The sequence below is a fragment of the Amia ocellicauda genome, chromosome 12 (genome assembly GCF_036373705.1).
Source record: "Amia ocellicauda isolate fAmiCal2 chromosome 12, fAmiCal2.hap1, whole genome shotgun sequence".
NCBI lineage: Eukaryota > Metazoa > Chordata > Actinopteri > Amiiformes > Amiidae > Amia > Amia ocellicauda.
In genome coordinates, this window is record NC_089861.1 from 17,420,037 (window position 1) to 17,443,619 (window position 23,583).

Below are 23,583 nucleotides of genomic sequence, written 5' to 3' on the forward strand. Positions count from 1 at the left end.
ATGGGTAAAGGATATTTATCTTTGTATTTATGTAAAAAAAAAAAAATATATATATATATATATATATATAAATATATGTAAATTAAATATATTTGATACTTCTATGAAATAAGATTGAAGATAAATGCCAAATAAACAGAATGAGGCTAACGTTGCATTTTTTTAATTAAATGTTCACTGCAATTACAGTATAGTAGTAGAATTAACATATAATTAATAGTTCTGTAAAAGTTATTTAAAATTTATTTAATTCTAAACTTTTTTTTTGGCAGTTGCCATTCGGAGCTCTGCCATTTTGCAGTTTAAGGCCAATCTGACCAGAAGTGGTTCCGGGATGTTTCATCATCACAGCATCTTAAGAAAGACAGAGAGTCGAGTTAGAAGCACATTCTATAGTTTAAGGCTTCAACACAAAAAAACACAAAGACTAGCAGGACCCCAATTATTTTCTATTTAACAACAGAATATAAAAAAAGAGATTTATTAAAGGTCTAGTTGTCACGGTCTCGAGGGAGAACCACTGGGCATGGGAATTCAGGACCCAGGTGCAGTGCTCGTAGAGGCGGCTGACAGGACACAAGGACTAAGCAAGGACGTGGTCAAGGTCACAGGCAATGGTCTAGATCAAGGAAGCCGAGTGAGACACAGGACTAGGACAGGGAGCGGGCGAGAGAGAAAGAGAGAGAAAGAGTGAGAGAGAGGACTGGGAGCGAGGGAGAGGGAGAGGGAGAGGGAGAGGGAGAGGGAGAGCACAAGGAGCGAGGCTTGGTGACACAGGATGAACTGACAACACTTCGTGAGGGCAGTGAGGGGTTTAAGAAGGGATGCAGAAGGTGGGAAGGCAAGTGCAGGGCCAATGAGACAAGAGGTAAGGAACAAGTGTGCACATGGGTGTGGAGGAATGTTAATTGAAAGAGTGAGAGATGAGAGCAGGGAAGGGAGAAAGAAAAGGCAGGGGAACAGTGGTGGCCTCTAGAGGGGAAAGAGGGTCAGGGCCAAGGAACCATGACACTAGTTCACCCAAAAATGTTGTCAATATTTACTCACCCTCATGTCTTTCCAAACCCAAATTTTAATGTAGGGTTTTATTCACATATAAACACTGATCAACGCACATACATAGAGTACATCAAATATGGTAAACGGAAGCTCAACCATGCTTGCTTGACATCCAAGAAAAAACCTCACTGGTTCTCCAATGTCACACATGCACATGGGGGGTTTGTTCTTGCGCACCAAGCACACGTTTGAGTTTTCGTTTAACATATTTGATGTGCTCTATGTATGTCGATTGATCAATGATTATATGTGAATTAAAGCTAAATCTGTTCATCATATAAAGCGATCGTGTCTCTTCAGAAGACTCGGATTAAACCGCTCTATTCACATGGATTACTTTTATGATGTCTTTTTGTATTTTTTGAAGATTGAAAATGTTTATTGCATGGACTTTCAATGGATGGACAAAAAATTAAGAGAGAATATTAAAAATATCTTAATTTGTGTTCCGAAGATGAAAGAAAGTCTTATGGGTTTGGAACAACATGAGGGTGAGTAAATGACAGAATTTTTATTTTTGGGTGGAGTATCCCTTTAACTATTTTAATGTTTTTTTTAATGACTCGCCAATACTTGCCTTGACCTTGACCTCATCTAGGGCTTGGCGCTGCTCCCCTTTTGCAGTTTTTGATTCTCCACCTGAGATGTTGGCAGGTAAAAGAGACACGCACATAAAAAAACTGACCATTCCTTGAAAATGCTCATATTTAGTAAACCCAACCCCAATTTTTGGTTCAATCCCAAATTATGCTCACCAATCAGCAAGTTGCCTGCATCATACAATAAGTACCTATTTTATGTTACTAAATGCATACAAAATCATTTTACTGAATGATAAGCACACCAAAAAGAGCCTGAATAGTTTAATTCCCCTGCATTTACATTTATGCATTCGGCAGATTTATGTTCTTCAATAAAGATACACACAGGACTGACCTCTCAAATTACTCTCCATGAGTGTATCTATGTCAAATACTCCCATGAGCAAAATCCATGCCATGGCAGTGCCAGTGCTCACTTGGTTAGCCGCTCGCCAGACATTTCTGGGAACCATCACATTTGTCCCTGGAAGAATTTCACCCTGGTGAAAATGATATAGAAAATAACTTTATAGATAAAACTTTGAATAGTAAAATTGCTGAATACTAGAAAGAGTCTAGAGTGCAATACAGACAAAACAAATATCCACTTTATTAATTAACATACCAGTGAGGATGGGGATGGGGTTGGTAGTGGGTCCACACAGCTCCTTCCTTGGTGTAAGGTCTGCAGACTTTCTTTTATTTATTTAAGCTGATTGTGTATTTTAGGGATTTCTGAACATCCAGCACACAAAGGACACAGGTGGAAGACATGGATGGAAAGGAGAGGGAGGAGGCGGAGGAGGGTTGAGAGAGAAGCAAAATAGCTTATTTTATTTAGATCCATCAGAATGACTTAACAATTTTAGTTGACTGTAGTAACACATTATCATACCAGTGAAGAGGTGATTTTGGATTCTCTTGGACTTCTTGACGAAGAAGGTGGATCTCATCTACTGCATCAATATCGGGCTGCTTTTGTTGATTGAGAGCTGACATAATGGCCTTTTCTTGACTGTGCCTTGCTACAGCTTTGTTCTAATGACCATGATGAGAAGATAATTGTTTGATTTGTAAAAATAACAAACTATGACATAATAAACAAACCATTACATATAACATGAAGTGTGTACTTGTGCATATTAAACTGGAATACAAGATAGTATTTAAACATCAAAAGAAAATCCCACATTCCAGCTTTCACATAAAAATACATAATTATAGGTAGCTAATTACATATAGGTAACTGACTTAACATTTATTATGTATTTTAAACACTATGGATTTTTTGGTACACAAAACCATTTATTTGAAACTTTATAAATATGTTTATGACACTGATGCCTTCACTAGTTTATTTTAAATGGCCCCGAATTATGACAAATGAAAAGTATAAATATGAAATGTAATATCGTTCAAATTAGATAATAATAAATACTTGTCTGATTATAATAAACGTATAAAAAATGTTTATAAAGTAGAATTATTATTATATCTTTAACTCACCTTTCTACTACAAGTGATATTAAGAACTTGCTCATTTCTCTCAGGAGAGTCGTTTTGGTACTCTGTTTCTTTTGGGAGGAATTACTTCTTCACCATCATCGTCCTCATCATCATCTGGCAGACAATGCTTGAGGGTGTTTCTCTCTCTAAAACCAAAGGCACAATTGTATGCCAGCTGATCATTATTACAATTATTTATGATGCGTATACACTGGGATCGAGCGATGTGACAAGACTATGGCGCTATAATTCATACTGTTTCCTTTGCTTCAGGCAGTGACATTTTATACTATCATCCTTAAAACCCCCCATGAAGTACACTGTGTAGTTTCCAGTTGCAGAAATGAGTACCTCTGAACCAATTAATTACATTACCACTCGTGAATACAGAACGAACAGTGACTTACCTGCAACCTTTTTAATGGTGGCCATGTACACAGGAAAACCGCCTTTGGGTGGCTTTCCAGTTCCCCATTCGACAGCAAATGTTTCACCAGATAGAATCTCACCATTTAGATAAGAATTCACATCAAAGATTAAATTTTTTTTGGTTTCAACAATGCTGTACTTCCCTGCATCTTCTCCCCCACACCATTTCACCATAGCAAACATTTCTGTTTAGGGAAAAAATGTCATTAAACCAAATTAAAACTTAAAATCACAGCGCTAGATTCAGAGGCAAGCAAGGGCGAAGAGCGGGTGTCGTTCTTCACCTCACGACATCCCCAAATCAAGCGGGAGTTGCTATGGAGCATTTAAACAAATCCCAGAAGCCCGAGCCTCACAGTTGAAATGGAGTACAGAAAATACCTACAAAAACGTGGATCAATACCAGCACGAACTGAGTGTCGTTAGAAAAGATAAGAAGAAAAATGTGTATTAAATAGTATTTTCAAGACTCATCCCAAGACCCAATCGGTCCAGTCCAGCGTGGTCACGAAAGTTTATCGTGTGTGTGTTTTTAAGTCTTGCTAATTTAAACATTCATTTTAAACCATTTAAGCGCAAGAAGACAAAAAGGAAAACTCAATTCAGTATGTGTGTGGCGACTGTGAGAGTACCGACTTGAGTTCTCTTTGGCGTGTTATTGCGCTTCAGCATTCAAATACACACAAAGTTATGTGTCGTTCCTTACATAGATATTTTAGATACATTTCAAATCACTTTGCAATAAATGTAAGCTTTAAATATTATTTCATTTCAGATCAAAGCTGTGTTCAAGGGTTTCAGCCGCTACGAAGGTATGCATTTGTCTTATGTTTTTTGGAAAATAATAGCAGTGTTTATAATTTTACATTGGTTGATTTCTACATGTTTTATTGCAAAAAAAAAGCTTTTTTTGAGGTTATTTAAGCCTCATCACATTGGAATGTAGCTCCATTGAATTGAGATGTGTTTCTGTGCATGTAATTGAGGTTTTGTATTATTGTGCTTAGTCTTATTGGCATTTTTACCTCTTATCAGACTTGTGCAGATGTCTTTGACCAACAACTTCATATCCTCTGTTTTCTTCTGCTGCTGCCTCTCCATGTCTTGCATCAGAAAAGGTATGTGTGTGTATGTTGAAGTGTATATGTATGTAACAGTATCACAGTGTAATAGTTTCTGAAATGTTGAATTGTTTTATGTGTGTGTGTGTCCCTTTTCCTTTTTAGTCTCCCTATTCTGCACCTGATGCATCTGAAAATGACACAGGAGCAACCAAGCTGTCACTACACCACAGCACTACCACAGAGGTGTGTTTTTACTTTTGCTTTACACCTGTTTTAAGTTTAATAATGTATCCAAGTTTGCTTTTAATTAGGGCTGTGATGGCAATTATAATTATATTATTTGCTCAAATTACGCTTTTAATGTGATTAAAACTTAAACAATACAAAGTCCTTGAACATGGAAAGTCGGAAGCATGTGGTGTCTTCTACACAATATTTGTTTTACAAAAACTTTGATGACATAAAGAAAAACATTCAATTTCACTATATACAGTATGTGAAAAATGCTCTCTTTCCATGAAGACCGATTCCTAGTTCCTAAAATGCTATTTTATGATTGTGAAAGTTGTAAAAGACCATTCTGCACTTAATGAAAGTGAACTGAAGTCCTTACATACAAAGACAAAAAAGTTATTAGAAAAGAAAGGGAAAAATGCAATTTTGTACCTTTCGGAACAACAAGGGTTAAAATAAATGGTTGTGAAAGTTGCAAAAGGCCATTCTGCACTTAATGAAGTTGGTTTCAAGTCCCTGCCTACAAAGACAACAAAGTTATTAAAAAAGAAAGAAAACAAATGCAATGTTGTAACTAGGGTGAAAATGAATAGTTGAGAAAGTTGTGTGGTGTCTTCCTGTACATGAAGAAGTTGGTTTTATGTCACTATCATCTAAGAGGGAAAAGCAATTAGGCTTTACAAACTCACCAATAGGCATTTTCACCCCGGTCCCTAACACTCTTGCATCTTAAGCCCTGTGTGGCTGGTGCTGACCCGGTACCGCGCACTTAGAGCTCAGTTCTGCACACTTAAATCTGGAGGACATGATTAAATTCAGGTTGTGAAATGTAGTACTCATGTCCCCCTTCAAATAACATCCAATTTCGAAAGAATCTGCTGTGTTTTTCGGAAGCTATTGGAGACAGCAGTCCAATGTCTGTTGAATATCGAAAATAAAACTATCTTTACCTCGCTCCACAATCAGGGTTGCCAGATTGGGGGAAAATCCCCCATTTGTGAGGGAAAATCAAATAGGGGGAAAGGTTTCATGGGGGATTGTATGGGGGGGATTCAGATTGAAATGGGGGATTTCTGTAATATTATATTCATGTTTTTCATAATTTCTACTAGTAATTATTATATTATGATTAGGGTTATGATTTCACTTACTATGCAGACAGTCTTAAAGTGGCTGTAGAGTCAGTGAAGGAGAAGTGCAAGGGGATGCTGCTGCAGATGGCACATCAACTGAAGGCTCGACTGCCACCCAACATCAACATACTGGAAAAACTGGACATGCTGCACCCAAAAGAGGCATTATCACAAATCAAGAGACCCATCACAGCTATTGCGAAGGAATTACAGGTGGTATGCGAAGACATAGGAGGAACTGAACAACAGTGGTCCAATTTAACCAACAAGGCCTGGAACAAAACAGCTGATGAGTCATCCTTCTGGTTTGAGGTGTACGAAGACTGGGACGCTGCAGGGAACAAGCAGTATGGTAATGAGCTTGCCCTCACCATGTTAACTACCAATTTCAATTGCAGCACTGGAAAACAAAACTAAGAAACAGACTAAAGTCCAAAACTTTGGAAAGCCTGCTGCAAGTCAGATACTGCTTGGAGTGGAAGGGACAGGACTGCAGGAGCGTTCAGCCAACTCCACAGATGCTGCAGAAGTTGAACAGCAACATGTACAATATCAGCAAGGACAGGACGGTCTGGATGCTCTATTTGTGGAAGCCTAAGTTTGTAAAGCCCGGTTAAGATTTACATCTATTTAATAATTTTTCATTGGCAACTGCATTTATTCTCACATTTTATCCGTGCAACGTATACCTAATAATACTCTGAACAAAAAAATGTTATTGTTTATTCACGTTTACTTATGGGGGAAAATTTCTGGAAACAGTTGAAAATGGGGGATTTTTTTTCCACCAGTAGGGGAATTTTGAGAGAAGTGTCCAGGAACCCTGTCCACAATCTGGATGTGTATGCTCCTTCCTGATCAGTGCACAGCTTGACACCTGTCTATAACTCGATGGAGCTTTAAAATAAACAATACAAATAAACAATTAAGAATATAAAATGTTCTAGTTACTCTTCAGTAGTTTAAAAGAAAGGGAGATGCTTCCCTCACATCTACCCTTTGTCAATGTCTCAAAGTGAGCGCCGCGGTGCTGTCATCTTCACTGTTGCCGCGGTGCTGTCATCTTCACTGTTGCCCGTCCTTTTAATGTGCACATCAGTAATTGTGTCCAGCTGTCCCAATGATTAAATCAAGCAGTTCAAAGGTTCATTACAATATCATGCAAAACATATACTGCAACAAAACAAAGATGATAATCGCAAATGCCACAATGGGACTGGAAAACGAGAGTAACAGATTCAGCGTTTGATCACTGTGTTCATGAAACATGAGACATTAAAAAGTATTTTTTGTGTGTGTGTGTAATTTGTTTAATCAGATTCGCTTGTTTTTCATGTGTGTCTGTGTGAGTGTGTGCATCTCTGTGAGTGTCTGCGTGAGTGTGAGTGTGAATGGAAGGGTGTATTTTCAGCATCATGTGCCTCTGTGTTATCAGTGTGATCCATCATGGTGTTGGTAACACTAGCAGCCCAGTTACTGAAAAAGAGGAACTGGACTGGACTATGTCTCTCCATAACCAGAGGGGTGCACTACGAAGCGAGGTAACTGGCTTATCCAGGTAACTTCAGTAACTTTGCGAGGTCGGCTGTAACTTCTCGCTTAACCCGCACTACGTAGGTGGATAAGTTTTGGCCGAGGTCTGCTGTCATGGCAATATACGCGCATCTCTACACTGCTCCAGCAGGGCATGTTCGTGGTTAACCTGGGGTTACCCTATATAAGCACCGCCTCTCCGCCCACAGTCTTGTCGGGAGACCGGGCAGGTCCTCTAGCCAGAGGTGATTCTAGGGTATGTGGGGGCTCCAGGCAGAGGTGATTCTAGGGTATGTGGGGGCCCCCCCGGCGGTGGCGGAGCTTTCTCCCGAGAGAGCGGGGGGGTTTCTCCCATGAGAGCGGGGAGGGGGGTTCACATTTGGGGGGCCCCCCTCAGCCCGGGGCCCCAGGCAATTGCCTAGGATGCCTACCCCCTTGCGACGCCCCTGCCTCTAGCTCACCCCGATGATGCTCTCTATGAAAGATACCGATTCTCATCCGAGGGAATTCAGTGTCTTTGCCGCTTCTAGGGCCAGTCGTGTCAATCCCACTCGACGGAGTGATGCCCTCACTGTTGAACAGACAGTGTGTCCTGTGGTATTTTGCCAGCGGACACTTCATGTATCCCATCAGTGATGCTGAACATCTGAGTAGGAATACTGTGTGCCGTGCAGCTCGCAAGGTGGCACTTTCTCTCACTAAACTGCTGGATGTATTCGTGGTGTTCCCTGGCCGTTTAAGCCTTCTAAAGACCAAAGAGGCTTTTTATGCAATCGCAGGTAATTCACAATATAAAAATACTTGGTCTGTTTTTAACATGCATATGCTGGTCCTATATACAGAACACATTTTTCCTTAGGAATCCCGAGGGTGACTGGTGTACTTGACTGTATGCATATCCCCATTAGAGCACCCCTGGGAGAACATGAGGGGGATTATGTGAATAGGAAGTCATTTCACACCATCAGTGTTCAGGTATTTGATCATATCATATTTGATCTGACATGTAGGCTAGCCTTCATTATTTTGTCCTTAAAACTTCTACAATTAAAGACACATTAGGTGGTGAGCCATGACCAAGAGTGGATTCCCGAAATATGCATGAATCATGCCCTCCTCCAGTTTTCACTATCTCTGCCTTTTTTCTGTTTGCTGTGAACACATGAATACCGTCGTAGTGCTGTTTAACACCAGTTTAGGCAATCAGAGTTTGTCAACCCTGACTTTCCTTGATAACCCCGAGTTAAATCTGAGTAGGTTAAACTCCCTTTGTAGTACACCCCTCAGGGCTGGAGACCCTGCTGGACTGGACTGTACGGCAAGGGTGTTGGTTTGGTTTGAACATTGGTGTGGACACAATTTGAGGGGGTTGGAATCGTGGTCACTAAGGGGGTCTGGAGGCATGCACCCGAGGAAAGACATTTTTGGGTGTACCACTGTTAAATCCTCACTTCTGTCGGATTGAAGTGAATCCTGGACATTAATCCAGGACAATTTGAATGACATGACTGGTATAGACTCAGAACAATTTGAATTAAAACCTGAATTAAAACCTATCCCAGCCTGACTGTGAGTTGCCAATTCCAGTGCCTCTCATGCATGAGCACATGCACACACAAACACACACACTCAAGATACTGCATTGTAGAGGGAATATATTTCAAACAGTTATAGGTTTATTCACAGTGTGCAGTGAAATAAACGGTCTTGCTTTTAGGTCTGTAGTGATCTGACACATTTACTCTTTGCTTGATATTTTTTGTATAATGTACATGTAGGGATAAGTTACAAAGGAGGGGGGAAGGAGGATAGAAGTATTGTCACAATGCATTTACCAACACAGACTAAGTATTGAATTAAACCGATTATATTTATTCTTACTTTTAAAGTAAATATGAAAATTGTGTTACAACATACACTGTTTAAGAATGACTAGATTTTTGTTTTATTTTCAAATAAAGGGCTACAGACCCCTTTTCCACTGTACTGAACTGTACTGTGTCTCTCCGGGACCAGGGCTGGAGACCCCTTATGCACTGTACTGTACTGTAGATCTCTATTACTCAATATAGCCTTTGGCTCATAAACTTCCTGGCATTCTCATAGACATCTCGTATTAGACATTTTTAATAGCAATATTACAATACACTTTAAATGAGGACAGCATTTCAAATCACACACACGGTCACACAAACTCACACTCTCTCTCTCCTACACACAGAGACACAGTCACACAAAGTTGCACACGCCTCTTTTTCCCAGTAAGAATGTAGATGTAAAAAGTTTAAAAGTGTGAAAACCACCGGAGGGTGGAGCAGATGCCTGGGGGCCTGTGTGGTTTTTTTTTTTTTTTTTTGGAGGGGGGAGGGGGTTCCTGTCCAGGGGTAGAGGGACAGAGCTCTCCAGAATTTGTCCATATAAGGCAGGTGTGAGAATTGGACCAACGATACCTTTATAAACACCAGCCTCACGCACAGTGGCACTCAGATGCCTCAGTACACTGAGATACTAGGACACCAAGAGACAGAGACACCGAGACACTCAACAATTCAAGGTAGGAGACTGTGTTCTGGTTCTTAGTTGGTATTTTCAAGATGTACAGCAGGAGTAATAGTCAGTGTGTGTGAAGATGACCACATAGAAGATGGGAAGATGAAATCATAAACTTTGCAGGTGTGATATGGAAAAGAGAGGCTGTAGATCGAGGCAAGTGGAAACATCTTGGGGAGGCCTTCATGCAGCAGTGGATTAATATAGGCTTCCCATCTTTTATGTGGTCATCTTTTGGTTTGTTCTCGGATCCATTCATTTATTTATACATCTTCTCATTTCAAGCATACATCTTTCCATGCTTCTTTGTGTCATCCGCAGTTTCTATATAATTTTTGCATTAAGTGATCAGGTTTCACACCCATAAGTGAACATGGTAGTCTGCATTGATCAAATCAATCAACAGCATGCTGTTTCTTTCAAATGCTCTCTCACTCCCTCTCTCTCAATTTCAATTTCAATTTAAGGTGTTGCCAAAGTAATTCTCTCTCCACCAATGTAGCACAGAATATAGTTCAAAGAATGCTGTTCAAAGGTTTTATGAAGACCAGAATATTATTAGATTTTTTTTATTATTTCGGTGTAATGATTGGTTTCATGTTTCTTTTGCTTCTTGTTTCAATAAAGTGCATTGCAAAATGCAATCTCTCTCACATATATATGTACATATACAGACAGATGACAAATTAAAGGAAAAACCTGAATAAATGAGTGAAAGAACATAGCGCATGCAAATGCCTCCAGAGTGGAGTATTACATGATACAAATAAGGAATTTACATCCTATCATGCTCTGTGGCATGTATAAAAATGCTGAGCAGGCACAGTTGACCTGGATTTTGGATCAAGATGGCAAGAGGAAAGGATCTAAGTGACTTTGAAAGAGGGGTCATTATTGGGGCACGAATGGCAGGAGCTTCAGTCACAGAGACGCTCAACTGGCTAGTGTTCTCGACAAGTGGGCAAATGCATGTGTGGGAGACCAAGAGAACGATATAAGTACTGAGCACATCCCCCATCCTCTGGCTGAAAGACACTCTGATTTCTATTTTTCGTCCAGAATCTCTGAGGCAAAATCATGAAGATTTTAATTGCTCTGTTTCTAGTGGGAGCAGCAGCCATGGAGTTCAATAAAGGTACACATCCATTATTTGTATTATTATTATTGTTAGTTGTAGTAGTAGTAGTAGTAGTAGTAGTAGTAGTGTTGTTGTTATTATTTATTTATTTATTTATTTATTAGCAGATGCCCTTATCCAGGGCGACTTACAAAATGTACAGTGTGGGAAAAAAGTATTTGATCCCCTGCTGATTTTGTACGTTTGCCCACTGACAAAGAAATGATCAGTCTATAATTTTAATGGTAGGTGTATTTTATCAGTGAGAGACAGAGAAACAACAAAAAAATCCAGAAAAACGCATTTCAAAAAAGTTATAAATTGATATGCATGTTAATGAGGGAAATAAGTATTTGACCCCTTCGATTTAGTACTTGGTGGGAAAACCCTTGTTGGCAATCACAGAGGTCAGACGTTTCTTGTAGTTGGCCACCAGGTTTGCACACATCTCAGGAGGGATTTTGTCCCACTCCTCTTTGCAGATCCTCTCCAAGTCATTAAGGTTGCGAGGCTGACGTTTGGCAACTCGAACCTTCAGCTCCCTCCACAGATTTTCTATGGGATTAAGGTCTGGAGACTGGCTAGGCCACTCCAGGACCTTAACGTGCTTCTTCTTGAGCCACTCCTTTGTTGCCTTGGCTGTGTGTTTTGGGTCATTGTCATGCTGGAATACCCATCCACGACCCATTTTCAATACCCTGGCTGAGGGAAGGAGGTTCTCACCCAAGATTTGACGGTACATGGCCCCGTCCATCGTCCCTTTGATGAGGTGCAGTTGTCCTGTCCCCTTAGCAGAAAAACACCCCCAAGCATAATGTTTCCACCTCCATGTTGGACGGTGGGGATGGTGTTCTTTGGGTCATTCCTCCTCCTCCAAACACAGCGAGTTGAGTTGATGCCAAAGAGCTCGATTTTGGTCTCATCTGACCACAACACTTTCACCCAGTTCTCTGAATCATTCAGATGTTCATTGGCAAACTTCAGACGGGCCTGTACATGTGCTTTCTTGAGAAGGGGGAACTTGCAGGCACTGCAGGATTTCAGTCCTTCACAGCGTAGTGTGTTACCAATTGTTTTCTTGGTGACTATGGTCCCAGCTGCCTTGAGATCATTAACAAGATACTCCCGTGTAGTTCTGGGCTGATTCCTCACCGTTCTCATGATCATTGAAACTCCATGAGGTGAGATCTTGCATGGAGCCCCAGACCGAGGGAGACTGACAGTTATTTTGTGTTTCTTCCATTTGCGAATAATCGCACCAACTGTTGTCACCTTCTCACCAAGCTGCTTGGCGATGGTCTTGTAGCCCATTCCAGCCTTGTGTAGGTCTACAATCTTGTCCCTGACATCCTTGGACAGCTCTTTGGTCTTGGCCATGGTGGAGAGTTTAGATTCTGATTGATTGATTGCTTCTGTGGACAGGTGTCTTTTATACAGGTAACGAGCTGAGATTAGGAGCACTCCCTTTAAGAGAGTGCTCCTAATCTCAGCTCGTTACCTGTATAAAAGACACCTGGGAGCCAGAAAAGTTGCTGGTTGATAGGGGATCAAATACTTATTTCCCTCATTAACATGCAAATCAATTCATAACTTTTTTTAAATGCGTTTTTCAGGATTTTTTTGTTGTTAGACTTCTGGCACTGGAGGAGCGCTGTCGTCTGGAGGGGATGTATGGAGAGACGAGTGTCTGAAGGTAGCTTGGTGCAGTGTGGTCGAGACAGCGGTAGGTGAGGGTCAATGTCTTGAACTGAATGCGTGCCGCTATCGGGAGCCAGTGGAGGGAGCGGAGCAGTGGAGTAGCGTGTGCGAATCGTGGCAGAGAGAATACCAGACGAGCCACAGAGTTCTGGATGAGCTGGATTGGGTGGGTAGTGGATGCAGGCAGGCCGGCCAGGAGGGAGTTGCAGTAGTTCAGGCGGGAGAGGACCAGTGACTGGATGAGCAGCTGAGTCAAGTAGTTGGTGAGGAAGGGTCGGCGTATTGTTGTTATTATCATCACATTATATTGTACTCTCCCTCTCTCCCTTTACCTCCCCTCTCCCTTTCCATCCCTCTCCTGCACCCTTTCCGTCTCCCTCTCTCTTCCCCACTCTCCTTTGCTCTCTCCCTCTCCTTCATTCTCTTCCTCCCCCCCACCTCCTCTCTCCCTCTCTCTTTCTCTACTCAGCTCACTCTGGCTGTGCTGGTCAACATCGCCCTTCTCACTGTCCATTGATAGGATTTAAAGACTGGTCTCAAATTGGAGACAGTTGCTTCAAGTACTTTGGAGATTCTAAGAGCTTCCTAGACGCTGAGGTACCCATGCTCTCGTCAGTTTTATTATTATCATTGTACTGTACTGTCACTGCACACACTGGACATGCATCACTGTCCTATAGCACAGCACTGCACACACTGGCACTCCAACACAACATTGCACACTGACACACACATTGAACACACTGCATACAACATTGACCACTGACACTGCACCCAGTATACAGACACACTGCACACTAACCCACAGCATTGCATTACTAAACACTATGGGGTTGAATTGTGTTAAATGTCGCCCCCTGGTGTTAGTAATATATTGCAACAGCTCATAATTTCCATGATCTTTACTATCCTGTAACGTGCACAGTACAGTACTATTCTGTACTGTGGTTTACTACACTGTGTAGTCCTAAGCTATACCATTTATACTGTATTAACCCTCTCTCTCAGTGCAGTGTTAATGTACTGTAGTGTCCAGTCAGTCAGTGTGTCTGTACTGTATTAACCCTCTCTCTCTCAGTGCAGTGTTAATGTACTGTAGTGTCCAGTCAGTCAGTGTGTCTGTACTGTATTAACCCTCTCTCTCTCAGTGCAGTGTTAATGTACTGTAGTGTCCAGTCAGTCAGTGTGTCTGTACTGTATTAACCCTCTCTCTCTCAGTGCAGTGTTAATGTACTGTAGTGTCCAGTCAGTCAGTGTGTCTGTGCTGTATTAACCCTCTCTCTCTCAGTGCAGTGTTAATGTACTGTAGTGTCCAGTCAGTCAGTGTGTCTGTACTGTATTAACCCTCTCTCTCTCAGTGCAGTGTTAATGTACTGTAGTGTCCAGTCAGTCAGTGTGTCTGTGCTTTACTGTATTAACCCTCTCTCTGTCTCAAGATATTCTGCAGGTGCCAGTCAAAGTCGGCTCACCTGGCCTCTGTCCACTCTGCCTGTGAGAACAAACAGCTGTTCAAACTCATCCACCACCACAACAAGCATGAGCCACGCACCTGGCTGGGGGGCTTCCGCTTCCCTCAGGTAACAACTGATACTGTGAGAGTGTGGGAGTGTGTGTCTCAGTGTGAGTTTGTTTCTTCCCCTGCTGGACTGTACTGTATTGTGTCTTTCCAGGACCAGGGCTGGAGACCCTGCTGTACTATACTGTGTCCCCTCTGGAGCTCTACACTCACTCTCCTCTTTTCCTATTCCTCCAGTCTAAGATGTTCATGTGGATTGATGGGAGCAACTGGAGCTATGAGAACTGGACTCCTGGGAACCCCAGTAATTATAAGGGAGAAGAGCACTGCACCGAGATGAACTGGTCCGGTAAGGGTGTGTGAGTGAGTGCATGTATATATGTGTATCTGTGTGCAGGGCTGGATTAATTGGACAGGCAGAGCTTTTTTCTTTAAACCATGAATTCATATTAAGTAAAGGAAAGTGTATTCAAATTTACAAAAGCTTTCTTCTGACTTTGGACAAGGTGAAGTCCTCAATGATGTAATCATGATCCAGGGAAGTAGTAAAGTCGTTTTCAGTCGCCAATAGTTCGAGCACATTCAGCTTTGTTTCCCTTATTGTCGATCTGAGGTGAATATTTAACTATCTCTCTGGGTTGCGGTAAAACAGTGGTTACAATAACTCATCAGATATGCAAAATGTTCAACGAGAACTGAGAACCTGTTTTGTTTGTTGATGTTCAACGAGTACATAGTAGCTCATTTTTATTTTATATTGCTTTTCTCTCGCTGTGTGTAAATATAGTGCTGTCTAAAGCCCCAGCCCAGCTGAGCCCACCTAAGGCCCAGCTGAGCCCAGCCTAACCAGCTACTACCCACTTGGGACCCATCTGGGTGTGTTGGCTGGCTAGATACATATGAAATATTTTGAGTTATGTGATACTTATCCAGAAAATGACTAGTAGACAATACATACCGGACTCGGACATTTCACTACAATGCAATGTTAAATATGTATTATTGAAATTGGAAATAATATATTTGGTGGAATATATTTTGTAAAAATTACAAATACATTTGGTGAAATATATTAATGTAAATATATTCTTAAATGTATTTTAGATATAATTTGCTGAGAAATGTCGTTTAGAGTATCTCTGCAGATATGCAAAATGTTCAATGAGAACAGAATGAGAACTGAGAAGCTGTCTTATTTTGTTTTGTTGATGTTCAGCAAGTGCACAGTACTACAGCGAAGTGATATATCTCTTGTTCTTCCTGTGTTTATTGCTGTACTTGTCTCGGGAAAAAAGGCTTATTCCATCTATCTTTCTAGTAATGTAATGTTTATTTTGTCTATATTTAGTTTGCAGTGATCAATACAAAAGTCGTTTCATTTTGTGTTGTTTGTGATCAAGGAGAATCTTTTTACGGGGATCTCTGTTTCATCTAATTTTGTCTTGCCGTGTGTATAGTGCTGAATTACATTGCGAAGGGATGCCTCTCAGTAATGCTTTTTCTTCTGATGTGATTTTGGGGCGGAAAAAAGCTCTCTAGTAATGTAATTGTAATATCTGTATTTCACTTACAATGATCAATAAAGACGTTCAATTGTATTGTTTTTCGTAGGTGTTCAAGGATGTTTCACAATTATTAGAATCCGTTAGAAAATCACATGGCAACGGATATGCAAAATGTTCAACTAGCACCTATTATTAGATTGTACACATATATATTCTTGTACATAGGCTGCACACAGAATTTCTGCACTATTAATAATAATACGCACAGATAAATTAAGCACAGTGCGGCTTTTAGAATTCACACGTCAAAATTAATATTTTATATAATTAACTGACATTTGTGTAACTTTTTTAACTCCTCTGTTTGGGCCCCCCTGGGGCCTTGTCTGTGTTTATGATTGTATATCTGTCTGATTGTGAGTGTATCTCTCAGTGTGTCCTTGTTTGTGAATGTGTCTATCCATCATAATTAGACAGGCAGACAGATGGGCAGGCAGGCATCCAGACAAGCAAACAGGCAGACAAGGAATGCAGGCAGGCAGGCAGGCAGGCAGGCAGGCAGGCACGCAGAGTAGCTGTGGGCTGGAGTGACATGACTGTGATCTCCTGTGTTTCAGAAAATGAGAAGTGGAACGACCACTCCTGCAATGAACGCAAACCCTTTGTCTGCATGGTCCCTCTTCGTTGAGCTGAGGAGAGCAGAGACTGAGCTTGATAGAAAACACACAGCACTGTCCTATAACACAGCATTGTATTACCACACACCTTGAGGTTGAATTGTGTGAAATGTCTCCTCCTGTGATTGTGTTTTATAACTGCAGACCGTCTTGCCAATAAAGTGCTTTGAAGCATTCAAATTGGGGGCTGGCTGTCACTCTGTGTCTGTGTGTGTATCTGACTGTGCGTATATGTATCTGTGTCTATCTGAGTACTACTCTCACTCTCTTTTTATCTCTATTTGTCCATATCTCTGTCTGTCCCTCAGTCTAGTATTTCCCATCTGTTCAATATCACAAATGCAAAAGCAGGCTCTCTTTATATCAAAGCTGAATATTACATATTAACTAGAATTAAAAGTATATTAATATGCTATAAATATTAATGTAAAATGTGAAATTACAGTAAACAAAATACCTCACAGTGGTCACAGGCATTAGCTGCTGAATGGGTTAAAAATCAAATACGAATTAGTAACCAATGCAGATGTTCACACGCATGCGTTGATCGAGATACACACAGGTTTTGAAAGACAAGACACCTGGCTACCCATAGGCATGCATCTATGTAATCAACACTAACATGGATTAAAAATTGTTCATATCAAGTCCAAACAGGCTAGTGGCAAGCAACCACATAGTCAGGAAGTGAAGAGAGGTATTTACCAGGTCTCATCCAGTCCCGAGTCAAAATCCAAATCAGGCCCTCCAATCAGTCAAGGATCACACCAAATACTCCAAAAAGATCTCTCCACAGGCATTTCCACACCACTAGAGAGCTAATAATCCTCTAAACCTTTAACAATATAAAGTCCTGGGCTGTGTCCCCAATCGCACACTTGCTCCCTTGTTCCCTCGGTGGAAGTACTATAGTTGCCATGTTAAGGGGTGTCCAATACCTTAGGGAACAAGTGAAAGGAGCCTAAGCTATTTGTGCCCTTCAATGCTCCCATGGATGGGGGAAAACAAAACATTACACTTATGTGGAAGTGTTTTAGACTGTACTGTTATAGCCTGAACTCTTTTCTTTAAAGGCAGAGACAAGTAAATTGTGAAAAGTTGGCGGGTGCATATACATGTAAATATAGCTAGCTAGACACTTTGTTAAATGTAACATATTGTTAAATTAGTTATGAAGGAAATTATACTACATAGATAATATAAAATTATTCTGTAATCATTATTTAAATATATAATTAGAAAGTACAGTGAAAATACTTTTAGGCACCTATCAATTAATTAATTACTGAAGTAGTATTAAACTAGGAGGTGATATAAACAAACAATATATTTCCACATTATTATTATTATTTTGTACAACTTGTCGAAATCCTTGAAAAGGTTATTTGGAAGAGGAACAAGGCAAATGCTATAACAGTCTCCATTCTTTAAAACTACAATCTGACAGGAAAATATTGTGTAGGTACTTTCTCGGTCAAAGGTAAAGGCGCTGAATGATGATGCTGAAGTGTGTTTAATGCTTTTAGCTTCGCCCTGCACCTACACCCTTCTCACTCAAGTGCACACTCTCAGGCGTCGGCACAACGTCACGTGAAGTGTACTCTTGTCGAAGGTGTGTAGGGAGCCACTGTGTGATTTGGGATGCAGCCCTAGACTGCGCTCACAACACGCAGATGCAGTCATAGTCACAGACAAACCTGTCCAAATTCGTCATTTGTGTGAACATTCACCATGGCCCATAGTCATCTGACAGTGATAAATCGGTCCTAAGTGCCTGAAATATCTGAGAGTGAAGTCAATTGGCTCTTACTTTTATTCTTTAGGATCCTACTCACAGCTAAAAGGAGGTGTAAGAACCTTTATGACTAACATCTACCTAATTTTACAAATAACTAACTTTTAGCATTATTCCTAGGAGTAATTCTGAGATATTTTATGCATACGGAGCAGCCGCGGCTTCAAAACAATAAACGAGCGCTGTCTGACAAAGATGTGTATCAACCAGAGACAGACCTCACTCCATGTCCCAACTAACACACAACATTGCCACAATGTTGTGGCAATGTAAATTACGTTGCAACAATGTTGTGGCAACATTGTGTGTTAGCTGGGTTTGCTACTGCCACCGAGTCGGGGTCTGAATCGCCTTCGAGTCATGTCATGAATGATCTTGAATTTCATGCTAGATATGGCAAAGTACAACAGAAATATAATATTTCAAAGTGTGACATTTCAAAAATAAAAGAATATGCATGTTGTATGGTGTACATATACATTATAACTTAAATTTCCATGCATTTGTAAGTTGTACACCTGGCAAGTGCTCCTAATCTCAGCTCGTTACCTGTATAAAAGACACCTGGGAGCCAGAAATCTTGCTGATTGATAGGGGATCAAATACTTATTTCCCTCATTAACATGCAAATCAATTTATAACTTTTTTTAAATGCGTTTTTCAGGATTTTTTTGTTGTTATTCTGTCTCTCACTATTAAAATACACCTACCATTAAAATTATAGACTGATCATTTCTTTGTCAGTGGGCAAACGTACAAAATCAGCAGGGGATCAAATACTTTTTTCCCTCACTGAACATGCAGTATACCTCCCTATAAATTATATATTATACTAAATGTACAGGCAGTGTTGTCACAAAAAGCAGTGAGGTTCACAGAGCAGAAGTGTTTTCTGTTGAAATAGCCCTCTGAGCTTTCAACTCCTTGTGGCTTTTCAGGGTGGGAATGTGGCCACGATCTAATGCACACAGGGTGTATGGGAATCCCTTGTTCAATATTATGGATGGCAAGATGCGTGGCCCAGGAGATCTTCCATGAGAGGTGGCTTGATATTAGAGAACACATCCCACAAACATGTACTAATTAGTGACTTTCTGATGTTGAATCTATCTGCCACTCCTCTGTATGACTCCTGGTTGGACAATGTCCAAAGGGAGGCAAGCACTGTATTGTAGAGTGACCATTTCCTACCTTTTGGGTAAGAGTAGTATGGTTGTAGTTCTCTTACCAGCATCTATAATGTAACGTAACAGATTTGTAGAAAAGTGTTACTATATTGCTCTTAAATTTTGTAAGTTGCCCTGGACAAGAGCATCTGCTAATAAATAAATAAATAAACAAATAAATAAATAATAACACACAAAAAAAAAAAATTGTTAGCAATATATCATCATGGTTATGTATTGTAATTATAGTACATATTTACAAGGTGCTGCCCACCTCCACTTGGCCAGGTGCAAGTCGAAAATTACTCTGGAAGTCAGTCAGAGTATAATGAGACACCACTTCAGTGACATAGTCTGTAATTTAGGCACATCCCTGGAATCATAGCATAGATACAGTATTCCACTTATTATATTGATCATCTCTTACTGTAGAAATATATATTAAACTGGAGCTTCCACTTCATAGGTTTCATGCAGATTACATTTTGAAAAGTAATGTGTACTGTCAGATATGAAACAATGATTAACATTAAATAAACTTTTAAACTGTTAATAGACCTAGGACAAATGTCGTTACTAGTGGCTTCTCTGACATTGTGAATGTGTTTGTCCAAATTGGTAGGCAGTGGGATCTCAGCCAGTCCAGGTTCAATCACAAAATCAGGGTTCTCAATAACAGTCCAAGTCAAAAACACAAGCCATCCTTAAAAAAACATGTTAACACAGTCAAAACCACCACAATCCTTCTAACCAACAAACAAGGAGAGTGAGGTAGGTCCTTAAATAGTAAGTTTTAGAACAGTGGGTAATTGGAAGTAATTGAGATGGTTCTTGTGATATATCCTTCCCAACAAGTGGGCAGGACTAGGACACTGTCTTGTATGAGTGTCTATTAGGTGGATGAGGAACTCATTGGCTGAGATTCAGATAATAGAAATTCCTCAGTTGCTAGGAGGCCAGGACAAATTGACCTGAGATGCTGCTGAGAAGCATTTGCCTGTAATTTTAATAATAAAACATTGTAAACATTGTATTGTCTAAATCATTGAAAAATGTGATGAAAACACAATTATTACAAAATAACAGATAATACATCATTATAGAGGATTCATAATGGATTAAAAAGGGTAAAATGGTAAAATGATTCAAACAAGGCACATGAAAAGCATTTCCAATTCAAATTCTGAAGTATGAGATATTGACAATTAAAATTCAATTCCAGCTTAAAATGTCTAAATTCCAATTCAATTCCAATTCCAAAGACTGAAACATTCACAATTCCAATTCAATTCCAATTAGAAGAATCACAATTTCAATTCATGAATTTGAATTACAAGAATCATTAAGAATTTAAAATGGAATTGATCAATTAAATTGAATTGACTCCAACCCAACTCCAACTGTGTTTTTTACACAGTTACACTTTTCACATTTTCAAATATGTGTTTTTAACACTTCACATGGTTAAACATGTAAAAGTAATGCTGACTGTTTGAAATAAACTTAAAATGGGTAATGGGTCATTGATGAAAAGCTATCAGGGACAGGGAATCACTTATTTTGAATTCAGGATAATAATTCAACTTTAATTACTGGTTGTTGAAGTGAGATATTTGACCAGAAGTGCAAGTATTTCAAATATTTTTGTCCCAGATTTTTGTGAGAAGGGGGTGGGACCTGCACATTAATAATATGTTTCTCTCACATCACAGAACATACACCGATCAGCCATAACATTATGACCACCTGCCTAATATTGTGTAGGTCCCCTTTTTGCCGCCAAAACAGCCCTGACCTGTCGAGGCATGGACTCCACAGGACCTCTGAAGGTGTGCTGTGGTATCTAACACCAAGATGTTAGCAGCAGATCCTTTAAGTCCTGTAAGTTGCGAGGTGGGGCCTCCAAGGATCGGACTTGTTTGGACAGCAAACCCCGCAGATGCTCGATTGGATTGAGATCTGTGGAATTTGGAGGCCAAGTCAACACCTTGAACTCATGATTCATCAGACCAGACCACCTTCTTCCATTGCTCCGTGGTCCAGTTCTGATGCTCACGTGCCCAATGTAGACACTTTCAGCAGTGGACAGGGGTCAGCATGGACACCCTGACTGGTCTGCGGCTACGCAGCCCCATACACAACAAACTGCGATGCACTGTGTGTTCTGACACCTTTCTATCAGAACCAGCATTAACTTTTTCAGCAATTTGAGCTACAGTAGCTCGTCTGTTGTATCGGACCACACGGGACAGCCTTCGCTCCCCACGTGCATCAATGAGCCTTGGCCGCCCATGACCCTGACGCCGGTTCACCGTTTTTCCTTCCTTGGACCACTTTTGATAGGTACTGACCACTGCAGACTGGGAACACCCAACAAGAGCTGCAGTTTTGGAGATGCTCTGACCCAGTCGTCTACCCATCACAATTTAGCCCGTGTCAAAGTTGCTCAGATCCTTACGCTTGCCCATTTTTCCTGCTTCTAACACATCAACTGTGAGGACAAAATGTTCACTTGCTGCCTAATATATCCCACCCACTGACAGGTGCCATGATAATGAGATTATCTGTGTTATTCACTTCACCTGTCAGTGGTCATAATGTTATGGCAGATCGGTGTATATTCATATTATTTATTTATAGCAGGTTCTAATGTACCTTTTCCAATTACACTGTAAATTATGAAGCTGGTGGAGATATGTAGTTATGAAGATAACTCTGATTGCACCAACTTCTGAGATTAGCACTTTTCTCAAAACCATTTTTGTTCCACTCAGGACTGTAGTTCCTCTACTAAAGATGTCCAAGCTCCATGTGCACAGACTCCCATCTGCAATCTAGCCGGCACAAAAGTGTTGTGAACAGAGCTCAAGATTTAAACAAGATAGTCAACCACACCAATTTAACATGGGAACTCCAGTGGCAATTTTCCCACCATCAATATAGATTCAAGGCTTACTCTTTTGAAAACATGCATTTTTATTGTCATTCTGTATTATCATATGTATTGTTTATTCTCAGTATTAATATAATATGTTAAACATGTCCAAGAAGAACAGGAGGAGGGGAGTTATCTTTGTCTGGCAGTGCTATTGAAATCGTAGGACTATGCCACCTAGGGTTTCAATTGAGCACTAGGACTCAAACCTCCAACTCCTTGTTGATACAAAGATCATTAAAGGGTTGAATGACTGATTACAAGATTGGAGACATGTGTGATACTAGTTAAATAAACTAATTTGTTTGGAATATCACTATAATCCAATTATTTATGATCTTTTCTAAGGGGTACCAACAAATGTGTCCAGGCCATTTTAGAATATCTTTGTAGAATGAGCAATAATTAATCTCTTTTCACAGCTTCTTTGCTTTATTCTATGATATACCAAAGGCATGTAAGTATACATGATCCAATAGCTTTTAATGTCATCACTTTTCAGGAGGAATGAAGCATTATTTCAATGAGCCGTAAAGGTACCAACAATTTTGAGCATGTCTGTAAGTTAAAACCCAGTATAGAAAATAACAAGCAGAAGCAGAGAGGTATACAAGCTCATTCAAAAGCTAAAATGAAAGTATAAAAATGTGTGTTCTCCTAGGGGAAATTTTTCAAGATCCTTTGTACCCAGACAGCACACTGAGTCTGGCCCAATACTGGCCCAATGCTGGTTGCCGGAATCGGTCCAATGTCAAATTGTATTATGGCCTGGAACCGGCCTGAGGGGACTCACCAGAATCGTGCCAAACCCGGACAACGGAATCAGCCCGATGTCAAATTGTATTATGGCTCAAAATCTGGCTGCTAGAATCCAGCCAGGTCTCATTGGTCCGATTCCAGAATGTAAAACAGCCTACTTTTACAACAGTATGTTCACCAAGGATTTTTTTAAAACATTTTTACAGCAGTATGTTTACCTAGGAAACCCACCACCACCATGCAGTGCAATGTTGTTAACCAGTACAATTAATTACATATTATACTTAGTAAAATAGTAAAATTATAAAACTGCAAAAAAAGATTTT

At 40.3% G+C, this 23,583-nt stretch overlaps 1 protein-coding gene across 1 annotated transcript; it reads left to right on the top strand.

Moving 5' to 3' along the window:
• The first annotated feature begins 9,911 nt into the window (after positions 1–9,911).
• LOC136764456 (lectin) lies at positions 9,912–16,776 on the top strand. The gene is made up of 6 exons (XM_066718524.1): positions 9,912–10,093; positions 11,149–11,224; positions 13,374–13,501; positions 14,341–14,481; positions 14,658–14,769; positions 16,543–16,776. The coding sequence occupies exons 2-6, from the start codon at positions 11,167–11,169 to the stop codon at positions 16,611–16,613; spliced, it is 510 nt and encodes a 169-aa protein (XP_066574621.1). The 5' UTR covers positions 9,912–10,093; positions 11,149–11,166; the 3' UTR covers positions 16,614–16,776.
• Positions 16,777–23,583: the final 6,807 nt, after the last annotated feature.

Coding starts and splice junctions, on each gene's coding strand:
- LOC136764456 (XM_066718524.1), top strand. CDS start 11,167: ATGAAGATTTTAATTGCTCTGTTTCTAGTGGGAGCAGCAGCCATGGAG. Junction 14,482..14,657: donor GGGGCTTCCGCTTCCCTCAG/GTAACAACTGAT, acceptor CTATTCCTCCAG/TCTAAGATGTTCATGTGGAT. Junction 14,770..16,542: donor CACCGAGATGAACTGGTCCG/GTAAGGGTGTGT, acceptor CCTGTGTTTCAG/AAAATGAGAAGTGGAACGAC.